Below are 25071 nucleotides of genomic sequence, written 5' to 3'. Positions count from 1 at the left end.
GAGTAACATAGGCCTGGTGGCGATGGACTCCCACTTAGCTTTTTTGAGTTATGCGACTTCCGGTTCATGGCTATACATGTGCTACATTAATTTTCAAGACATGTATGGTACATGTTATCGTCAATACAGTATATTATATATGTTAACATTGAGATGAAGGTGCCTATTAAATTTCAACAACTATTACTTCTGGAGATAGGGTCCTGGTTTATAATAACAAGCCAACAGTGAGGCCGAAATCCCAAAATAAATAGATGACACATATTAATTAATCAGACATTTACTTTTTTCAAAAGCATCAAGCAATCAAACTATACAAACTATACACTCTATCAGATCGAGAGAGAAATGGGGTTTAACGTCCATTTGACACAAACTAGGTCATTTCGGGACTAGCATATGGTTTAATTTTATTTCAATAATTCGCTTCCGCGTAGGGGTCTTTAGCAGTGGGTGGAAACCGGAGGACCCATTGAAAACCCACGAGGTTGGACAGGCAACCCTACTCCTTGTCACGTACAACTGGGGATTCGAAACCACGCTAGTTGACTCAATGACAGGCTTTATGTTACAGCGCGCAGGTGCTAACCATTGGCCATCCAACCCCCCTCTCTATCAGATAGAATCAAGATTATCTTGTCCCAAAGCATCGACAAATGAAATTGAGAATGACCATGTTGAGCTAACTAAATAATACTACACTTGATTAAATTAAATTAAAGTAGCCAAGTCTCTAACTAAATATCATCAAAAATCTTCGACATTGAAAACACGAATTATTTGTCAATTCAAATCAACATTGGTCTTGTGATCTTACAGGGAAAAGATGGGCTTCTGATATCCAATATTCAAGACAAAATAAACATTTTACCATTGGTACACAAATCATGTACCATAATGCGTTTCAGCGCCATTTGGAACAAGGGACTCGAAGAACAGGGCTAGACATATTCCACAAGTCATGTCAAATGGTGACGCTATATTCTTATCTGGAGAGCATGCGCAATAAATACCATCGGTGTAGACTAGAAAAAAACAGACGCTAAAAATTGCCATTCACATGAGACTTCTGGCGTATTTCGCCCAACATAACTGATTAGAAATTATAGTACAAACAGAACCGATTGAATGTAAACCAGTTTATATACATTCATATTACATTATTATATGCGTTGCGACCCATTTTTGTCAATTTCTAGGTCCCGAATATTAGCGATTTAGCTCCTTTAATTACTAATATTCTTCGAAAGGCAGGGGACAATAATAAAAACTTTATTTAACGAGGCAACTTATTTAGTTTGCAAAAAAACTAACCTTCCATAAGTCCCTAAGCTACAAAGACATATATACATGTAATATCTGGATAAATTCAAAATCATTTAAAAGCTTTAAAGGAGCTAAATCGCTAACATTTGGGACCTAGAAATTGACAAAAGTGGGTCCGTATAACATTGTCTTTTTGCTACTTTTAGACGTTGAAATGTTGTGTTATAGCGGGTTTTTTTATGAATCTATGTGTAGGCTATCCCGGAACACGAAGGTGTATATTTGATGTGATTTTAACCATGATAACGACTGGAATGTCATCATTATTTTTGACGTGTTTTTCTCGGAATTTTCATACTTTTCCTGTCTATCTACATGCTGCTAAATTTAGGGAGGTGGGACCTTGCAAATCTGTAAATGATTTTGTTCTATGGTAAAGGAATACAAACTTTCAGAAATTGCTGTTGAATCGAGGTCAAATATTTTTAATAAGATTTGACATTACATTATCTTTTTTAATAGCCCAGCGACTTGTAGGCTAGGCACTTGACAAGTAGGCCTACTGGTGATGATGCTGTAATAGAACTAAGCTCAGCTTAGAGACGCATAAGTACGCGACGCGAAATCTGCCAAAACTCTAAAACTACATTGACGCAACGTATCGTGTATACGATATGGATACGTGATACGGATGGGAATATTCCTCTTGCCAAAAGTCTCTAATACTGTAATATGAATGTATATAAACTTATTTACATTCAATGGTTTCCGTTTTTACTCCAATTTCAAATCAGTTATGTTTGGCGAAATAAGCCAGCAGTCTCAAGCGAGTGCAAATTTGTAGTGTCTGGTTATTCCAGTCTACATACGCCGTTTGATTCGGTGCAATGTGTCTAACCTCGTCCCTCGAGTCTCTTGATACATCTGGGGCTGAAGCGCATTATGGTACACGATTCGTGTACCAATGGTAAAATGTTTATTTTGTCTTAAATATTGGATATCAAAAGCCCATCTTTTTCCGGTAAGATCACAACATGAATGTTGATTTAATTTGACAAATAAATCGTGTTTTCAATGTTGAAGATTTTGGATAATATTGAGTTAGAGACTTAGCTCCTTTAAGGTGAGAAGTTTGGCAAGTCACTCCTAAACTACAAAACATATTTATTATACAAGTAAAATATAGGAAGAAAACTATAATTGTGGAACCCTGTGAATGCTCTAAGGACACATTATCATCTGATTTCTATTGAATTTAGATGCATTATTCAAATTGGATACAGGTGATTTCATATACTATCGAAATTATAGGTTTTACATAAGCATACACCCCATTTCGAAATAATTTGTGATTACGATCACTTAATATTGCATCCAATCACAACGGTATTTACTTCCCTCGATAATATCACAGAACTATTAAAATGGATGTCTGTCTGTCGCACAATATAATAACTCTGGTAATTAAACTAGAACGTTCAAACAAGGTGTAGGTATTTATTAGGTGAATGTCTTGTTGAAGTTCGGAGATGAGCGTTTTATGCTTGGGGTAAGCAGATATAAGCAATTTGATTGGTTGATGCTTTGGGACATAACTGTAGTTCTAGTGGGTGAGTGTCCAGCCCATGCTCTTACTGGATGTGACACGGTTACATGCTGTTACGTCGTGGCGAAAGGAACAGCTCTGAAAGTGGTGAGAGCTTGATGGTATTCTCTCTCACTCGTCGGAATAGTAGACACTCCAATAGAATCAGTGCTTACACAGGCTGCTGTATTTATGTCAGCTTGTTATGGACAGAGTTCTAGAAATCTATGAAACACGCTGGAGGGTAGGCTATCGACATCTAAAACTGGAAATGTATCGTCATCATTCCCACCCAAACCATGTGGTCTTGCTCAAGGAGTGATACATTTGCAGAGAACGTAGGAAGAGCTCATCACCAAGCTATTGTGTGGCGTTCACTTGTACGTACGTTTGTGTGTGTGTGTGTGCGACCCTACCCCTTGTCACGTACAACCGGGAAATCGAAACCACACCAGTTGACTCAATGACAGACCTTATGATACAGCACGCACGTGTGCTAACCATTCAGCCCCCCCCCCAACCAACTTGTGTGGAACTTGATCCGGAGTTCTGTATTGCTGGGTGACGGATACTAAATTAAGAACATTAAGACCAACTTGCTCCGTAGTCTGTCATGTGGCTCATCAGATTAGGATGTAGTAAGTACACTTGCTTGTAGCTTGGAATGTACAGTATTTTGCGCTTGTGCTGTCGCAGGTCGCAGCCACACGACTAAAGGATTAAACTGAATATTACCTAGGTTCGTGGGGGTTATTTTCGTGTTTTGCGGGTAGAATTTGACACCAAAATTATCATCCTATAATAAATACAATGGGAGCTATAGGTAATTATTTGAAATGTTGCCCGTCTTGGATATCTCGAAACGCTCAAGGGTGACCGATGTTCACCCGGCAGATTCTGAAAGAGGAGACCCTAGGTAATAGGTTACTAAAATCAATCATAAAAAAACTTTGTTCATGTATACCAGTGGTTCTCAACCTTATTGTGCCAATGGCACACCTTGGAACACATGAAAACATCGCGGCACACCTGGCTATACACATGAAAAATAGTTAAATTTTGCAAAATAAAAACAGGGCAAGCCAGACGGCATACAACTGTAGACAGAGACTAGTCATGGACATATAGACTGACTCGAACTAAATAAAGAAAAACACAGCTACATGTATGAATTTATCAGTAGACACCAGTGAATAGGCAATTGAGATCATGTGGTTTTTCGCATTTTCTTAGTGTGCCGTTCAAATTTGTGGCACATTGGTTGAGAATCACCGATGTATACAATTTCCAGTTTCACTCGAAATATTGGGTTTGGCGGTCGGATTATTTGGACTCCCGAGTTTCGATTTATTATATCCTTTATCATTAGCTTGACGGAGTTTGCTGGTTTACCCTTGTCAGTGGTACAGAACGGAGGGCCTGACAAGGACAGCTGTCTAGTCCTTCGGATGAGACGAAAAACCGATGTCCCGTGTATATATTGGAATGCACGTAAAAAATCCCCTGGCAGTTGGAATTCGATATGAGAGTAGGTGATAGTGCCGCTGCCCGGGCAAAATTCCCCTCATAGCACACTGTATGGCGTATGCCCGTCTTGATTTGCCCAGTATAGGAGCAGAACAGTAGGACGTTAAACCCCATTTCATTTCATTCTGACCGAGTTTGACGTTGAGAAGTTTCTGCTTAGCCCAAGTAGTGATAAGCAATTTGATTGGTCAAGATTTTGGATCATAACTCTCCTTTTAACGGTCGATTCTTATGGGACAAGATAACCCAACTGATCGAGAATCGATGAAACTGCATGAAGATCTGACTGGTTGTAGTGGAAGGCAGCGTCCGGGATCATACGAGCAGCTTTTGACGTTTGACATTGATTAATCAATCAGCGTTGACGTACACACAGGTCTGTGCACAGCACGCCAAGAATTCACTGCCTTAACAGTTTCATTGACTACTCCCTCACATCAATCAGAACGCGGGTTATATAACAACTCTTCCAGATTCTAGTGTTGTGAAGACAAGTTAAACGAAATTTTGAACTAGAAAAAACAAAAAGAAATAGGATCGTGTGTTTTAATCAGATTGTTCAAAACCTTGACTTAGTTTGATTGTGAACATTTTATGCCAGACTAAGTATAGATGAGGTTGATTGCTCAATACTTTTGAAAAAGAAATGTTCAATTAGTATGTGTCATTTATTTTGGGATTTCGATCAGGGACATCAGCCTCACTGTTGGCTTGTTTTATACGCCCACAGTGTTTTATCTTGCGCATTTTCAAATAAGGCGAAGCAGATAATGCATATAAATTTCATACACAAGGAATGATAAGTTTTGTCTTAGAGCATTCACAAGGTTCAACAAAGTGAAACAAGGGACATAACTCCAGGAGAAATTAATGGAAATCCTTAAAATTAAATAGGATTCTTCATCTCACCGAAGTAAACATTAATTTCAAAACAATCCGATGATAAATGTAGTCTGTATAGCGTTCACATGTGGGCACCTAAAAATAACTCATCCTTATTTTGTTTTAATAAAAATTTTATTTAAAGAGGACATACAAATACAAAATACTAAAACTGACATAATTTACAAATATACACAGAGTATGTAACAACTGTTATTGTCATCTCATGAGACATCACGGATGATAATATATGTTATGAAGCTACTTATTCTATGCAATGAATTATTTATATTCCTATATAACATAATTAAATCAAATTACTGTTTTTTAAAATGCATTGTATTTAGAATTTTGACAAAGGATAAATTTAATAAATGAAGGAAAGAAAAAATCATCAGAATTATATAAGATGGTACATTGTTTATTTAAAATTATTGCCAATAGAATGCTTAAATATAACTACACAATACTAGTGGTGAAAGTAAACAATATTTATAACACATAAACATCCACAAAATATATATACATGGTTACGACCACAAACTATTATTATAGGACATTTTGAATTATTAAGTCAAGATTTATTAGACTTTAGAAACCATGGACCTGAAAAATAAAAAATACAATTATTAGTTTACATGTTGTCTAATAATTGTGTGTACTAATATAAGCAGATAAAACCTTACAAATGCACATAGCGTTGATAAAGTAGCCATATCCTGGTGGTGAATGAGAAATTTATTCTGGATTTGTTCCATGTACACATTGGCATGCACGTAAAAGAACCCATTGACAGTCTTTATTCATAGCACATTGCATGCCCTTCGTCATTAGCCCTGTTCGTAGAGGCGAGACTCTTCGAAACAAAAAAAAAAAAAAGACAGCCCAATTTAAATATGATGGACATGAACCTTGCCATGCTTGTTCTTTGATAATCGTACATTAACTGACATTTCGATTTCTGATATGACGTCACACCCTGTTCCTGGTCTACTGATTTTGTATGAAAAACCAATTTGCCACGACCATAATTCCCAGTGATTTCACACCCAGTTCCGGGTCTACTGATTTTGTATGAAAAATCAATTTGCCACGACCATAATTCCCAAGTGTGAGCTACATCTGTCTAATCCATTTACCTTGATCAATTCTGGTCGGGCTAGGCCAACATCGGCAATAAACTTCTTAATTTGATCTCTTTGATCTCCTTGTAGCTGGATACACTCGCCGTATTCTGCGTGATCAACTACTGTTCCATTGCAAGCAAATTCCTAAAGAAAAACAATAAATTTTGATAAAATTGCACAGGTAACTATTAACCTATTCAAATATGTGCAGAATTAGCTTATTTTGAAGGGTGTGAGAATTCGAGAATGGGATTCAACATAACATCCTGAAGAATCAAATGTTTTCATAAACAGCCGAAAATTATTATGAAAGTGTGACAGTTCTGGACACATTAAAGGATGCAAGTCTTTAACTCAATATAATCCAGTCTTCGACATTGCAAACAAGACTTATTGGTCAATTTAAATCAACATTTAAGACACAATCAGTTTATATACATTGATATTACATTATTATATGTGACAAAAAGTATGGATTTAGATCCTCAAAAGGATCTAGTAAAATGTTTGAACCAACTAATTCTTTGTACACAATTAATTAACAAACTTACACGTTTACAAGCTTTTACAATCCTTTTGAGGTCGTATTTTGGATTAATGCCCTGGACTGTGGTAAGTGTTTTTCTACCGTTTCTTTGTTGAATTCGTATGTGGATTAATCCTTCTTGCACTTTATTATTACCAACCTCATCTTCTCCGGTATCAGCAAAAGGATCTGAAATAAATTGTCACCCGTTTTTAATAATTTAAATAAATTTGATATATTGCGGCAAGAAGTTTTACAAATTTCACCCATGTAAGCAAATCTGATTAATATCAAAATCTGAATTTTGAATTTTCTATCCCGTCTACGTAGGAAAGTAAGCCCTCAGTTCGACGTTTTACTTACGCACGGACTCTTACTTGTACCTTGTTCATCAAGGCTCCTCTTTACAGATGGTCATTGGTGCTCAACAGTGTAGAAAAAATGGCGCCTCAGGCTTAGTTTAAAATGTCCATTGTGTCTAATGTTTGATATCAGGAGCTGATATTTTCATGGTAAGATATCAGCATTGATTGAAATGGACCTATTCTAAATTCATGTTTTTAATGACAGAAGATTATGGATAATACTGAATTAAAACTTTAGCTAGGTGTACTTTAATTCATACTCAATCCAAATGAAGTTTTATTATTATTGGATTATATAATTTTGAATTCCATGTGGTGAGAAATGTTATTTTTTTGCAAACCAAGATGAATTATGGTGAAAAATAGAAGACATCAAAATAACCTTCAAACAGAAGATGATTTCATATTGCAGCTTATAAGGATGGTCCGATGGACAGATCATTTACACTACAGTCTACAAATAGGGTGGTCCACAGCCTCAAATGTTTGTGCTAATAAAAAAACTCTTGCCTCTTGCACCTGTAATCACAACTACGTGAATGACCAAAATTGAATCACAGGGTCGTTCATGCACTGCAGACAGCAAACATTTGCCCAAAAATAGACATTCACATGACAATATTTATCCACTTATTTATCAATGAGAGAAATGGGGTTTAACGTCCACTCGACACAAACTAGGTCATTTTGGGACTAACATATGGTTTAATTTTATTTCAACAATTTGGTTGCGCATAGGGGTCTTTAGCAGTGGGAGGAAACTGGAGGACCCGCAGAAAACCCACAGGTTGGACAGGCGACCCTACTCCTTGTCACGTACAACCGGGTAATCGAAACCACGCCAGTTGACTCAATGACAGACTTTATGATACAGCGCACGCACGCTAACCATTCAGCCATCCAACCCCCCTATTTATTTATCAATAAAGCCATGACAATTTTCTTTATGTGTTGACATGCGCATTTCTAAATTCAATTTCTTGTTCCAGCTTTCTGTTATGTTTCGTAAAAAAGTAATCTAGTGATTATCCCAGTCTGACAATCAGACGTAGAATGGTCATTAGGCTGGTTAAGCAAGACTAATTTCAAAGCAAGGGCACATAACCTATTTTCAGTCACAAGTGCCCGGATTTTATTCTCGACACTCATTTACCATCTTTCTGTGTATTATTTATGGATGGTATCATGGTCATAGCTTATTAAGTACAACATGACCTTTTATTTAGTGACTAAATACATGTGCGAAACTGATTTACGCTTGATGTAAATATAAATATTGTGGTGTAATTGTCGAGATATTTGGAGATATTTCTTTATGGTGGGTCACCCTACCCTGGGGCACCCTACTGATCTCACACTACACAGCTTATTAAGGCTGTGCAAAAATATTGATATAATCGATAATCGGTAGAAGTTATTTAGAGATACGATAATCGATATTGAAATTCAAATATCGATTATCGGTATATTTACCTTCTGACGGCAAGTTACGGTCACTTTCACATGACTGAACTTGCCGTAGTCTGGCATGCAGACGAATGAACGAATACACAACGTCAACACAACAACTATTTTCCCCCTTTGCTTACAAACTGGCACATTTTAAATATATATTATTGTAAAAAAACTAAACTTTTAGATTAAATACATTATTTTAATATTTTCGTTGTTTTTGTTGTTATTACTAGTTGAAACTAAAATAGGTCACGCACTTTGTGAACAATGACGCTCGGACGTGATATAGTAAAATTAGAATTATCTCCCTTCTTTGCTCTTGATTGATTTGTAGAGAAATTGTCTGCTTTCACGATAAAACTAATTGTATTATTAATGATCAACTCAGCTTTTATTACTAAATCATGTCAGATACAGCCCATACAAAACACGTTTTTGACTTCCCGGGAAAATATCTATATCTCTCGTAATTTCTTGGAAGAATTCTACTTTGGTTTTCGTCAAAATTAACCAATCATAAAAATTCTACTTTGAAAGCCGGTAATTATTTTTTTATTGTCCAATCAATAGACACCTTCTATTATATTTTATTCTATTATTAGTAACACTGTGTGATCGCCAGTAACTTGCAAAGAGAAATCATGTATTGTCTTTGTATTTATTGGAGATATTGGAATAAAAAAAAAGGTTCAAATGAATCAAGAACAAAACTTAGAATAATACTTACTGTCTGATTCATCGTAAATTTTAAACGGATTTCTTCGATTATGAACAAACTACTTAACTTTGGTTATTATAAACTCACCTGTGTGTTTGTAATGAACTCCCGTTCGATAAAATCCATTGCACAACTAATTATCACAACGATGAGAACAATTTCTCTCTTGAAAAATTTGAAAATTTACTTGTAATTTCGACAGAGTCGATGTCAACAATGTCTTCGTGACGTATTGGTCGAATCCAATATACCTGTTGCGGGGGTTGGTTAACATTGAAAGATAGTTTGACAGCGCGATCATTTTGATCATATATGGGTTTGGGCGACGAAAAATATCAATTGAAGGCAATTACATAGGAGATTTATATGGAAACCATTGATCGCCAGTCTATCAAATTTTCTTCACAATTAAAATATCACTGATTGCACGGATACTCGTAAAAGTAAAGTCATGAATAAACTATAAATATCCTATCTTCTTTATGTTATAAATAATTTAACAAGGATCATGAAGCTTACCTCCGAATTCTCTGAGTGTATTTTTAATTTTATACGCATTCTTCCGATCGAATAATAACCGCTTCAGTAACATCTTTAAGCGTGTTGCGGCAGCCCTCAGCGTGTCTATTGCCGTATTGGGTGCCCGGGTGGGTATATAATGCTACTAAGCCCGTATGACTCCGTAAGAAGCGGAACATTAATTCTCGATTCGACAGTTTTGACCGAAGTGTGATAAAGCCCGTAAAACGAATGTATAGTTGTGTTTGTGCGGCATGCATGTTCAAAAGTAAATAATCCCATCCGAGTCACTAATCAAATAATTAGAACAAAATATTTCAAAAAGTAAAGCTATAAAATTTGCAGAGATTTTACTAGAATGTAAAAGACGGTAACTAAATACAGGAATGCGGGTAGTTATGTACCCAGACCACTCCGACCAAAGACTACTCGGACGAAGACCAGTCGGACCAAAACAAGACCAGTCGGACCAATTAAATTATATTATAAGGCTAGACAATATGCTATTTATTTATTATTAAATCACAATACAAAGAAGCAAATAATTCTTATACGGAATTCTTATATTTAGAGTTGTTTGGTTCAATTTTGTGTACGTAAATAAATCAACGATTAGTTTTAAAATTAATTAATAATGGTGCCAAAAAAAAATATCAATCTAATTTTTCTTTACTCTTGCAATGAGACTCGGTATGTCCAGACTTTTGACAGTCTCTACATATACGGGTATACTGTACTTGTCTGATAGCCTAATTTTACTTTTTCCACATTCGCGGTATCCCCAGTGGTTTCATTCCGTTCTACCCCACTAACCCCTGGGTTACTATATATGGGGGGGGGGGGGGGAGACACGTTTTCAAGTTATCCGCCCTTGATGCGTTAATATAAACAGCACATAATAATACGAAGACCGGACGTTTATATGCCCCTTTTTAAACGTGACTACAAGTGTGGTTCTCGATATTTTGCGATTTGGAGTACAATTATCAATTTATTCAAACAACACGTTATTAATAGTTCGAGTAGTCATATTAAAACACACACAATTATCAATTTATTCAAATAACACTTTATTATTGGTTCGAGTAGTCATATTAAAATAAACACAATTATCAATTTATTAAAATAACACTTTATTATTGGTTCGAGTAATTATATTAAAACAAACGCAATTATCAATTTATTAAAACAACATTTTATTATTGGTCCGAGTCGTCTTTCTGTTGGGTCCGAATAGTCTTTTTGTATGGTCCGAGTAGTCTATTTGTTTGGGCTGAGTGGTCTATCACTTGGTCCGACTGGTCTTGAACCGAGTGATCTTTGGTCCGAGTGGTCATGGATTCTTGTCGTAATTGTACTTGAATTTCCTATGCTGTCACCCCTAATACGAAATGATATCTTCCGCAGAGTGACGTAACCATCTTCCATATTGGTATTTTTCTCTGGGAAAAGTTTGTGATATTTCAATTTTTCAAGAGAGAACTTGTTTTCATCGTTGTGATAATTAGTTGTGCAATGGATTTTATCGAACGGGAGTTCATAACAAACACACAGGTAAGTTTATAATAACCAACGTTAAGTAGTTTGTTCATAATCGAAGAAATCCGTTTAAAATTTACGATGAATCAGACAGTAAGTTAATCCTACATTTAGCAACTAATTATTTTACATTAATTGATTTTTTTACGTACATCGGCACAGTATTAGACTATGATAATAACACTACTGTAACTCGATCAACACAAATAACAGGTCGGTAAAGTTCGGTTTTTCCGGAAGAATGATTGATAATCGATTATTATCGATAATCGCCGACAAATTCTTGCTGATAATCGATATTGAAATTTCATATCGATTCCCAGCCTTACAGCTTATTCCTTAGTTTTAGTTTTGTTCGTGAGTACTACTCCTATTATTTACGGACCAGGCTAAGTTATGAATGCCTCTCCACTTTTGTTCTGCACTTATTTTTTTTTTATTGACGACTACCCCAACAAAATTGCATTATCAGCTGACAAATAATTATTAACAGTGACAATGTTTATGTTATGTATGTATGTATGCCAATTCAATTCGACAATTGACGTATTGAAATGATCACTAGTAGACATTACAGTACACAAACCTTATTAAGAACAATTATAACCAAAAATAATTTGATGACATGGAAATCCTTACCAACACGATTATATTCAACACTATAATATCTAAAGTTAGGAAGTCGAAAAGACGCAATTCCTGATGTCGACCGGCCTGCCTCGTCGTAAGCTTATAAAAGAAAATAACAACAAAATCTAGGTCAAAAATAAAATGCGTATTTACCGTATCCCCCTTTTAAGTTCTGGATACTATCGGTAGTCATACAAGCTAATAAAGGTTTCTTCTTAACAAAGATGCTTATTCCAGCTTTTATATGAAGTTTGATCGCTAAAGATTGAGATGGATTAGAAGTCAGTTGCTGAAATACAAAGGAATTCGACGAATCAATGGCCTCTGATGACGTCAGGGCAGATTGTTGTTGGAGGCTAAAACATGCCCTGTACTAAAATAATTTTCTCCTCAATGTTACCTCTTTTTTTACTGTATCTAATATGCAATCACCAATTGTATTCGAAACTTTTGTAAAACGGCAATTATAAATTCAATATGAAAAAAACATATTAAAGTTTGGATTGGAGATTATGTGATTAACATGGCCGAAGAATGAAGCTTGTTAGAAATACACACTTTTTAGCTGACTATTATTCTTGTTATTATATTATAGAACAAGTTAAATTTACCACCTAAACGTTAAAAAATATAGACACATAAATATGAATGGTTGTGCACGATTTCTAAATATGTTATAACAACATGACAAGCTAAAATTGCACAGAATCTAACTTTGTAAATCAGTTAATTTAGAAGTGTGTTGATGGTGGTAGTTGAAGAGGGTCATGTGTTTGCTGTAATGAGCCTCCAGTATTAAAGTTAAAGTGGTGTCAGAAGGCTAGTTTTAAAGAGTATTGTTATAAATTAGACATCTACCAAAGTAGACAAACATGGCAGAGTTTTATGATCCAGCCAGCCCAACAGAGTAAGTTACAATATAAAATCAACCCCAGTCAGGCTACAGGATCAGGGGTAGATTTGACCCAAGTCACCCAATACTTCAATACTAACCAACAAGCAATACCATTGTTATCAAAGACTTACAGAATACTTCAATTATTTCAACAACAATGAATTAATTCCTGGAAAAATAGCAAAATTTAAATGGTAAACTGGAATGTCTAATCTGCTGTAGGAGCTTTTATGGGATTCCCTTTTGACCTCTTTTTTTCCCCACATAGAAACCTATAGCCACATTCTAGGCCATTATATCTTACTGAGTGAAAATACCCTTGTTTCGTCAGATTGTATTGTGTGAAATGGAACTGGCAAGTATTTCCATACGTGAAAGGTTTACTGACTGATGTCAGAAGTTGATATTATGACATTATTAACGTATTACATGTATTTCTCATTTTAGAGGTTCTAATCCATGATTCTGTGATATCGTCTTAAATTTTGTCACGAAACCACACACCACCTCTAATCCACAAATTATTTACTCCACTGCTTTTTTTCCTCACGTTTTTTACAACCAAACAGATAAGGTCTATCAATTTTGGTAGGACAATTAAAGATACATTCCTGCTTACAAACTTTGTGATTTGATGATATATTTGGACTAAAAACATATTCAAAGTAACCAATCTATCACAAATTGCTTCAATTCCCTCTCAAAACTTTATATTCGCCGGGGATACCTATAGCTATAAGTAAGCGATCATCACAAGTTAGTGAATGATTTTAAACCTTGAAAGAACAAAGTAAATAGTATCCATTCCGAACTGTTTTACACATGCTCGATTGATCACATATATGCAGTTGTATTGAGCTTTTCACATGACTTTCTATAATAAGTGCATGTGGGTTTTTTTATTTAAAAAAAAAAAGAATGTAGTCTACTTTATCAACAAGTGTGGAGTTTATTGTAAACTGTGGTTGATAAAGATAATTAATGATAACCGTAATTTGGAGAAAATTGTTGTGTATTAAATTTAAATTCAATCCTAACATTCTGAAAATAACCTAATTACTTATAGTCTAGCAATGCAGGCCTGTAACAATCACAAACACTTGAAAATTAAAAATAGTATGATCTCTGAAATATTGGTTAAGTCCAATACTATTACACAAATTTGTCACTTATTTATGGAATACCCTTTGCAGTTTAAAGTACCAGTACTATATATTATATTTGCAAATGGAGATCACTTTTGCTACTGATTTACATTGATATTAATATTAAGACTTTAGACTTTAAAGTGATTTTGATCCTGATCCTGGGCATACAATTATAGACCATATGAAATTAACCCGTGCTGTATTATAATAGAATAAATTCAATCAACTGTACATCTCTTGTATTTTTTTTTTTTTTTAGGGAGTTTGAGGCAGAGTTTGGTGATGGCATGAGACACAAGAATAGGCACCATAATGATCCAGGCTTTATGAAAGAAGATCCAGCTTCAAAACTGCCCAGTATTTTAGATATTGAAATTCCTATAACTGAGAGATGGGTTGAAGTTGACGAACCTGTCATTGATGGACCGGGATATAGAAAACCAAAAAAGAAGAAGAAAAAGAAGAAAAGACTAGACTCGTTTGATGATGAACCCATGGCTATACCTGCAGAAACTGAAATTGTTGAAGAAGAATACAGTGAAAGGTTCAATGAAAGACATCGTGATTTTGGTCGCAGAAGATCGGACTCTAGACACCGTCCACGATTTGGTGAACCTTTTAATGAAGATTCAAATGAATCTGATCGTTTTGAGAGACGCCCGCCTAGGTTTGGTCGTAGAGGTCGACGGCATCCTAGATTCGATGATAGTCCCGGATTTGATGGTCCTCATTTTGATTTTGTGGATGGACCACCAGAATTTGACAGACCTCCAGAATTTGACAGACCACCAGAATTTGACAGACCTCCAGAATTTGACCAGCACCCTCCATTTGATGGTCCACCAGGGTATGATGGACAACCAGCACCTCATTTTATTCCACCAGAATTTCAACAATTTGGTGGTGATCCACAATTCCCCGGCAACAATTTTCCTCAACCAGGATATAATGGACCACCCCAACAGTTTCCACCTAGCGTTCCTCAAGAGCCATTTCCAGCTAATTTCCCCCAGGGTTTTCCTGATTTTCAAACATTTGTGCAACATCAAGCCTTTTTTCAGCAGCAACAACAACAGATGTTAGCCAGCCTGCAAATTCCTGTAGCAATGCCAGTTCCTACTGAAGCTATGCCAGTTCCACCTGAAACTATGCCAGTTCCTCCCGAAATTATGCCTGTTCCTCCTGAAGCTGTACATCAGATACATCCTCCTGAAGCTGTACATCAGATACATCCTACTGAAGCTGTACATCAGATACATCCTCCTGAAGCTATGCATCAGATACATCTTCCGCAATCTGCAGCACAAGTAGTACAGTCTATTGACCAAGCAAATCCTACACCTCCTGCAGCTCCTTTAGTTTTGGATGAGATTCAACTCCCACCACCACCACCTGATATCTCACTTAAAGAGCTTGAAAATAAAAACATTAAAACTGAAGTAAATAACACTAAATTAAAGGCGGCTTCTGGCACTGGAGATGAGCCAATTGAAATAGAAGATTCTCCTCCAAATTCTGTTGAAGCAATAGAAGAGCCTGAAGAAATTATCCAAGAAAAAACAGAACCTGAGGAGCCAGAAGAAGAACAATCAGCTGCTAGGAAATTATTAAATAAAATCATGCAAGCCACAAAAAGTGGTGAAAAACAACTTCCCGCCTTGAATCAGTTACCACCTATGATTGGTAAAGGACTACTAAATGTAAAATCTAGTGTTAAGAGTAAAATATCATTTCAACTGAAACCGATTATTAAAACTGTAGAAGGGTCAGGTGGTGAATCTGAAGAAGAAGAAGACCAACAACAAGCAAATTTGAAGAAAGATGTACCTTTAAGGCCTAAGGTTGTAAAGAAACCAGAAATCTTCAAACCAGATGAGGATATAAATGATCCAAGTGTTCAACAACTGGTCCAAATCCGTGATACACTTGAGGCTAGGGAGAAATTGCAGAAGGAAGAATACTATCAGGCATTGGCAGTTTTGAATCAACAGAAAGCAGAACTTCGTGAAGAACCAACTGTACTTGTCCAAAAATTTGCTAAAAAAATAGAAGACTCACAACTTAAAGCAAAAGCCAAATCTCGATGGTCTGATGGTGCTGATCAAAATAATAGTAATGCAGAAACTGCAAGCGCAGAGGTATGTGACGATATCAAGACAAAAGATACTTCAGAGGTAACACAAGAATCTAATGATATCGAGGCTAATGATAAAGAAGACAAAGAGAATGACAACACTGCCAAGTCCTCTAATAAAGACAAAAGTCGTAGTCCATCCAAGGACAGAAGTAAGAAATTAAAAAAGCAAAGTTCTGAGAGAAGTACTTCAAGAGATAAAAGCAGAGAAAAATCAAGACATCGTTCAAATGATAGAAACAGAGAAAGGAAGTCAAAAAGATCACGGTCAAGGTCTGGCTCTTATGATCAGAGATCAAGTAGATCCTACAAAAGACGTTCAAGATCAAGAGATAGAGGATATGACAAAGGACATGACCGAGGGTATGACTGGTCACGAAGGGGAAGACCTTGGTATCATAACAGACAACCATATGGCAGATACCAACATTATCAAAACTATCATCATCGAAGATATGTTGATGATTATAGAAAGTCTGATTATTATGACCAAAGAAGAGATAGAAGAAGTTCACCTCATAGATCGCGTAGGAGGAGTTCATATTCTAGGTCAAGGTCTAGATCTAGATCAGTGAACAGAGGAAGAGGTAAATCAATCGAAAAAGTTATTGCAGAAACCGTTGAGGAAATGTTGAAATCTGAAAATGGCAGCCAGTCTCGCAAAGGACGTAAAATGAAGGAAAGACAAAGAGAAAAAAAGAGAAGAGAAAGTAGTAGCAGTAGCAAGTCATCTTCTGAAGAGACCAGTGAAGAAGAAGAGGAAGAAGAAGAGGAAGAGGAAGAAGTACAAGTCAAGACTTTACAGTCTAAAATTAAATCTAAAGATGCTACAGAGAAAAGGAAGGAAGTTTCAGAAAGTAGTGACTCTTCGGAGTCAGAGGTTGAAAGTGAAGAAAGCAGTGAAGAAATAGATCAACAAAAGCACAGCAAGCAAAGAAATGGTAAAGAAAATAAAGATGTTAAGAATAAAACCTTAACAGAAAGGGACGAAAATTCCAAAGTACAGAAAAACACTAAAGTACAGAAAAACACTAAAGTAGAGACAAAATTGAAAGTGAAGAAGAGCAGCAAGGATACTAGAAGTAAAAAAGTAGAAGACACTTCTGATGATTCAGATGATACAACTGATTCGAGCTCCAGTTCAGAAGATGAGAGTGAAGATTCCCGACCATCTAAAAGACATGATAGATATGTAAAGGACAAAGAGGTGTACTCTAAAAAGCAGAAAGATTCTGTTGATAATGTAGTCAAAAAGAGGGATGAAGATATTAAAAAGTCACAAAGACATTCTTCAAATAAGAATTATGATTCTGAAGAAGAAAAAATTCAAAGAACTAAAGATTCAAAAAAGTCTAAAGATTCTTCAAAAGAAAGCCGCACCAGAAAAAGACATGATACCACTTCAGAGGATGAATCATCATCTGAAGAAGATAGGAAAAAGAAGAAACAATCAAAATCTAAATCACCTGTTCCAGATAAAAGTAGAAAGCGTTATGAAACCAGTACAAGTGATGATACATCACCAGAAGATAGAAAAAATAAAAATAAAAAATCAGCAAAGGAAAAGGTCCACCAGAAGAAAGTGAAATCAGACAGAAAAGACAAGTCATCTGACCATTCTAAAAGTAGATATAGGAAAAATCGTGAAGAAAGTGAGAAAATGGAAGAAGGATCAGATGGTGAAGTTAATGTGAGGCATACAGAAGAAATAATGAAATCTAAATCTAAATTAGCCCAGAAAGATCATAACCAAGAAAAAGATAAAGATGACAGCTCATCTGAGTCTGAATCTGATTGTTCTGGGAAGGAAATAACTGCATTATCTGTGCAGAAACATGACATCAAAGAAGACTATAAAATTAAATCAGCAAATGTGATTCAAATGGAATATGGAGATGCTAAATTGGAAAGGTATCCTAGATATGACAAGAAACAGAAGAAGGAATTAATGGCTACGGAAGAACGAAAAGTAATGGAAAAGGCCATTAAATCTAAAGAGTCTGGCCAGAGGGATGAATTCAAGGGCATAAAACGCAGAAACTCTTATGAAGCTGAAGAAAAAGAAAGTGAGTATAGAAATGAAAGTAAAAGGGATAAAAAAGAAGACACAAGAGCTGATAAAGCAATGGAAAAAACAAGGGAGGTTGATCATTTGGATAAATCAATGGATCTAAATACACCTTCCAAGAGAATAAGGGAGAATGAAGAGAATTCAGCCACAACTGGCACAAGACTCAGTGATGAAAGCATAGAACAACTACGACAATCTAATAAAGAATTTTTTGAAAAGATGCTCGATACGTCAAAGAAGAAGCATGACAAAAAATCTGAAAAATACGGACAGTCAGGCATTTCTATCAGGGATATTAAACCGAAAGTGGATGATGACAAAATTCAACAACGTTCACTCCCAAAGGATTACTCTGAAGATGTTACATATAAATCAAAAATTTCATCCAAACATGATGGAGAGATAATGAGTCGACCAAACATTTCATCCAAACATGATGGAGAGATAATGAGTCGACCAAGAAGGTCTGGCAAAGAATTAATTGATGAAGAATTTGATCAATCGAAACAAAAACATTCTGGTAAGAGGCACAATAATGAAAAAACTGATAAACCTTTATTTAATAAAGAATTCATTAATGATGATGTTCTTAATTCTAGCAATGCACAAGATTTAGATGATAAGTTTGAAAGACCTAAGAGATCGAGCCAAGAATGTGCTGAGGATAACTTTGAATCTGCGAGACACAAACAAACTGATAGAAGACACAGTAATGAAAAAAATGAAAAACCAAGAAAATCTAGCAAAGAATTTACTACAGATGATTTTGATACAAACAAGAAACATGACACAGGGTTGGATAGACCAAGAAAATCTAGTAAAGAATTTCTTCATGATGAATTTGATACATTAAATCAAAAGCATTCTGGCAAGAGATACAGTGAAGAACATTTGGAAAAACCCAGGAGATCCAGCAAAGAATTTACTGAATTTGAATTTGATGCTTCAAAACATTCGGACAAGCGATACGGTGATGAAAAGAAAGAGAAGCCAAGGAGATGTAGCAGAGATTTTATAGAAGATGATTTTGGCGTTCCAAAGCATCCAGGCAAGAGACAGAATGATGAAATGATAGACAAACCTAGGAGATCAAGTAAAGAGTTTACTGAGGATGATTTTGGTTCTTCAAGGCATGGTAAAAGACACAGTGATGAAATGGAGAGACCTAGACGATCAAGTAAAGAGTTCAATGAAGATGATTTTAACGCCCCTAGACATACAAGCAAAAGACATAGTGACGAAAAAACAGCTAGATCAAGACCGTTAAGTAGGGAATTCACTGAAGATGATTTTGATGTAGCCAGAAGAAAATTTGATGACAATCTTAGGCCAAGACATTCTTCCAGGAGATTAAGTGAAGAGAATCTGCCAGAATCCAGACACATGGACAGATATCTTGAAAATGAAGACAGACTGACCGACAGAAGGTATGAAGGTGATGATTATAAGAGAGGTAGAATTCCTTATCGGGATGATGATTTTGAGGGAGGGAGATCTTATAGAAGACAATATTATGATGAGATTGGCCCATCTGGTCATGGATTGTATGAGGACGATTTGGAAAGAGATAGATGGTTGGGTAGAGGTCACCCTGAAGACAGTGCCAGGGATTCTAGAAGGTATAAAGACGAGAGAAATGAATTTACACCAGTGGAACCTGGATATTTGTCACCATCCCATCCTTGCTATGATGAGCGTGACAGACCAAGAAGCTATGACAAGTTTCCACAATATGTTAGAAGTAAGTGGGAATCTTCAGAAACAGAGTGGGAAGATACTTATAAGCATGAATATGGTAGAGATTTTCCAAGGGAAGAGGACGATAGAGTTGATGATGTTTTAAGGAAAGATTGGAATATTGAGGATGACAGGAGATTGGAGAAACGTGATGGTTATTATAGGGGTAAAGATGTTTGGTCTGATAATCCTCAAGACAGACGCAAAGAAAGGAACATTCCAGGTGATGACATAGGTCTAGATTATCCCAAAACAAGAAGACACCCTGATTATGACAGGGATAGCTCTAAAGATTTAAGAGAGAAATCCCACAGACACAAATACTATGATGAGGAATTTGAAAAAAAATATAAAAATGAGGATAGAGCAGTTGTTAAACACTTTGATGATGATTTTTATAATAGAACTAGAAAAGAAAGAGAGGTCAGTACCAAAAAGTCTGCAGCTGAAGCAGAAATTGATTACTATACTGGGAAGAAGAACCGCCATTTTGAAAGTCCAAAAGGAGACAACAAAGTATCCAGTAAACATTATAGAAGTCCAACTAGTTCAGAGATCCCTGAAAAAAGAGACAGAATGGAAAAGATCATTGATCGAAAGGACCAAGAAATTCCCTCTCTGATGGATTTAGACTTGCAATCCGGTACAAAACATCCACAGCTGAAGGAGGAATCACCTCAAATAAGGGGCTCCATAAGTGATGGTAAAATTGAGAGTCAGACCAAGGATGAAAAACTAACCCACAATTTTAAGAAACAGAGGCGAAAGTTTACAGATTTGCCAATGAGTGATACAAGTAAAATTGAATATGAATCTAAAAATGTTGACCTTAAGGATAAAACAACTTTACGTCATAGCCCTTGTCCAGTTATTGCTACAGATGTGAATAAGAATAGCTCATTATCTTCACTTCAGACATATGATGAAATACTGTCTGAATCAGATCTAGAGTCAATGAAAGTCAATTCACCTCGTAATGTGTTACCCATGAAGGAAGCCATTGTGGCAGCTTCTAAAGTAGGACCAGTTCCATCAAAACTAGTAGTGGATGCCAAAGATGCAGAATCATTTGAGGCCAAAACCAATCACATCTCACTTGTGGCAAACAAGAATATGGAAGATAAAGAACAAGTAGCAAAATTTGAAGCAGAAAAACCTGCTTTGAAAACTCTTACGGTAAACTTGGAAAGATTAGGTGATATATCTTTAGATAAATCAGGCAAAATGGTTATCAGTCCACCAAAGACTAAATCTAAATTAGAATTTCCACACAATACAAAATTATCTCCTGTTGAATTGCCAGTTTCTGCACCCAGAATGGGGCTAGAATTGACTGATATTCCCCTTCCTGGGGAACAGTCTGCACCACCTCCAGTACAGCTTTTAGAAATAAAAAAAATTTATCCAAATGAAGTTCCTATTTCAGCAACATCAAACTTGTCTGCGACATCTATTCGTAGATCAACTAGAATATCGGCAAGAAGGGAATCGGCTGATGTTTCTGAACAACATCCTTCATCAAAACCAGAACCTGCATATAAAAGTTCAGCAGATGTGAGTCAGATTTCAGCCAGTCCTATAGTTCAGTGTGAACTAACCTCTAGCTCTGTAGTAAATTTGCCTAATACTGATGCAGTTAGACCAAAAATAACTATGAAATTCTCAACCAAGTGGGACAAAGGCAAAGTGAAAGTTGGAGAAACTGAAATATTTGGCATTGAGGCTGAAACACCAAAACTTAAGTTTAATCCATCTTTATTAATGGATGATAAAGATAATAATTTAATACAGGAGCCTTCAAAACCAGTGACTCCAACTGCACCTGTTGAAGCACAAGAAGCCCTTACAGCAGAAATTTCACAACCAAATGAGGAAATTATCCCAAAGCCTGTTGATCAAATTAAATCCAAGTCACCACCCGTGATCAAAACCAGAAGAAGTAGTAGATTAAGTGCCCATGCAGCTAATGAAGCCTTACTGAATCTAAACAACAACTCTTCTAGGAAAACTAAGGGTAAAAAAACAGTTGCTTTAGAACCCAATGCTAATGAAGTAACCTCTTCTCCGTCTACAAGTCCTTCATTAACTCCAGAGGTTGCACCAAAAACAGTAGCAAAAGAACTTGTAGAAGCTGTTCCTACAAGACGAAGAAGTACCCGATGCAACAAACAACCACAAACAGAAGGCTGTACTTCTGAAACTACTGACATTGTTTCTACATCAAATCAGGATGACATAAAAGTTCAACAGCAACCAGCACCTCCATCTGAACAAACTCAAGAAGAAATGCAAACACCAGGTAATCTTTTGGACGTTGGACCAACAGGAACAGAGATTGTGACTGAAGAAGCTGAACAGAAGAGTGAAGAAAAAGAGGGTTTATTTGAACAGGTAGAAGAAGAAATAAGGCAGAAAATCATACGGGAAGTAGATGATAGAAAGAAAGTAAAATCAGACTGGCAGGATAGAGACTCTGAGCGTAGAGATAGAAAAGACAGAGATAGATATGATGATAAAAGGGATAGAAGCAGAAGATACCATGATGATGATAGAGATCGTGATCGTTATCGTAGCTATGATAGAGACAGAGATTATGATGATAGGAGGTATCGTGATAGAGGAAAATACAGAGACAGAGAACGGGACCGTGAAAGAGATAGAGATGATTATCATAGAAGTAGCCGACGTGGCAGTGATAGAGATAGAGATAGTAGAGATCATTATGAAAGACGATCTAGTAGAAGATATGACAGAGAAAGTAGTAGTCGATCTAGATCACCAGAATTCATCAGTAAAAGGCCAAGTAAAGTTGAAAATGAAAAACCCACAACAGAAGAATTTCCTAAATTTGATCCACCAGTGAAAGTTACACCTTTAGATATATTTCATACCGAAGTAACAAAAAGCACTTTTACTCCACAGGCCATATCACCAGTTGTTGCATCGTTACGACCCACTAATCCTCCGTCTTACTTTAAAGATATGACAGATATTGCCGATATTCCACCACCACCAAACTATGCTCCTTCTCCTCAGTCTAATGTGATAACAATTGTTCCTACACAAACTCCAGACTCGTCAACAAGTCCGCCCAAACCTATGAAAGTCAAGTCAAGATGGTTACGTTTCAGTGAAGCTGAAGCCTTAGAAAGTAGTGATTCAAGCCCAGTGACCAATATCCAATATGTTGATGATCCTTCTTTGATAGCAACACCACATCAGTCTGGAAGATCAACATCAAACCTTGTGCCTTTAACTGGTCCTTTAGCACCTGTTTCTAACATACCCCTACCATCAACATCCCAACCAGTACCAGTAAATATACAATCAAACGCTCATTCAAATCTAGTATCTATTGTACCAGTTGAAACATTACCACAAACTGTTCCCTTCCAAGTCGCCAAGGCCCCAATACCTTCTACTTACAGACCTTATGTAGAAAAACTACCTCAAATTGATGAAACTGTTACTCATCCATCTTTATCTTCGGAGAACATTGAACATCAAGCTCTTATTGATGAAAAATCTTTTAAAAACAGAACTAATATATTTGATACCTTGAACTCACAATGCCTGGATGAAAGTCTTAGATCTGATGTATCCAGTAGCCAAGAAACAGTCACCATTTCTCAACCATCTATAGACCATGGAGATACCACTCCGAACGAGTCTGCCAACGTAGAACCAATCACCGAAACCATGCCGTATTTTGAACAAATTGATGAAAACCTCTATCTCACCGAGAGGTAAGTTTAAGTGTCTTTTACAATAAATCTTTCAACCAGATTAACTTAAACGTCTGGATGAAATCTAAGAGCAAAATAAACCAGTTTAAAAAACTCAGCTCTCTACCTGGCATTGAGAAGGCTTTTCTTAAAAGCTATCTTATCTTGGGTGTCTGAATCAGAAGGCTTAAAATGTTGGCCCCAGCTTGCTTTGGGCACAAGCAGTAAGCGATCTTCCTGTAAAAATGACGACATGTGTAATTAAGTCTAACCTATAACCGACGAGGTCAAAATTACTCAAAATAGTCAAATTGGTTTGGCTTATAAGAATATAGTATGTGTAAAAGCAACACTATCCTGTAATCCCCTTTTATTTTGAATTTGTTTAAATATAAGCGTCTGAACAGGCTATTAATTAGATTAATGTTTTCAATCCAGTAATTACTAAATATTGACATTTAATGATTTTGTTATTTCACTTTCATAGAAGGTATTTTAATAGAAGTAAATGATTATTTTTAACTGCTTTGGAAGATATGGAGATATTTGAATGATGTGTATTATGTTTTATATAGACATCAATCTAAACAGATGAAGAGAATGGTATGCGATTGTACAACAAGTAAAGAAGATAGAGATAATGGAATAGAAGCTTGTGGTAATGATTGTCTCAATCGTATGTTGTATATCGAATGGTAAGAAAGGTTTTCTTTTCTCTCCCTACAAGAACTGTAAACTTAGAAATAACGCTGATAATTATACATGTAGATCTCATTGAATTTGTGCCCCTTTTGGCTCAGGCATTTATTTCTTGCTACATTCAAGTCAGTCTATGTGAATAAATGCAAAAATTTACAGACAGAACCATTCATGCTGATTTTTTTTGTAATTAATTCATTTCATGTAGACCAGAATCAGTACAATCTAGTAATATTTCTTACAGGCAATGGAGGTAAAATAATTTAAAAACATAGACCTTTACCCTCTGTCAAATCAAATGATTACATGATTGCAGGAAGGGAGCACAAGATGGAAGATTGTATTTTGTCAATCTGATTAAAATATAGATCTATATTTCATTTCGTTTTTTTTTATACTTTCGATGGCCTACACTACATGAAGATCTGACCAGTTGTTTTGAGAGGTCGCTTAAGGTCGTCTGAGCGGCTTTTGACCCTATGACATTAGACATTTGATTAACCAATCCGCATTGATGTTTCTA

At 36.0% G+C, this 25071-nt stretch overlaps 2 protein-coding genes across 2 annotated transcripts in view; one reads left to right on the top strand and one right to left on the bottom strand.

Annotated features, from left to right (window-relative positions):
• Positions 1-5373: 5373 nt before the first annotated feature.
• Positions 5374-12493, bottom strand: LOC126832688 (eukaryotic translation initiation factor 1-like). Its single transcript, XM_056103404.1, has 4 exons — positions 12293-12493; positions 6939-7102; positions 6400-6531; positions 5374-5866 (listed from the first exon to the last, which is right to left on the bottom strand). The coding sequence occupies exons 1-4, from the start codon at positions 12330-12332 to the stop codon at positions 5852-5854; spliced, it is 351 nt and encodes a 116-aa protein (XP_055959379.1). The 5' UTR covers positions 12333-12493; the 3' UTR covers positions 5374-5851.
• A 175-nt stretch (positions 12494-12668) lies between these two features.
• Positions 12669-25071, top strand: part of LOC126832681 (uncharacterized) — a 35914-nt gene continuing 23511 nt past the window's right edge. Inside the window, exons 1-3 of the mRNA XM_050563547.2 lie at positions 12669-13046; positions 14442-23870; positions 24425-24544. Of these exons, the coding sequence (XP_050419504.1) occupies positions 13012-13046; positions 14442-23870; positions 24425-24544 (9584 nt within the window). The 5' untranslated portion in view covers positions 12669-13011. The remainder of the gene's footprint in view (positions 13047-14441; positions 23871-24424; positions 24545-25071) is intronic.

The sequence above is a fragment of the Patella vulgata genome, chromosome 9 (assembly GCF_932274485.2).
Source record: "Patella vulgata chromosome 9, xgPatVulg1.2, whole genome shotgun sequence".
Classification (NCBI taxonomy): Eukaryota; Metazoa; Mollusca; class Gastropoda; family Patellidae; genus Patella; species Patella vulgata.
Note: the sequence above shows the minus strand (reverse complement) of the source record. Positions and strands in the feature narration are given on the sequence as shown.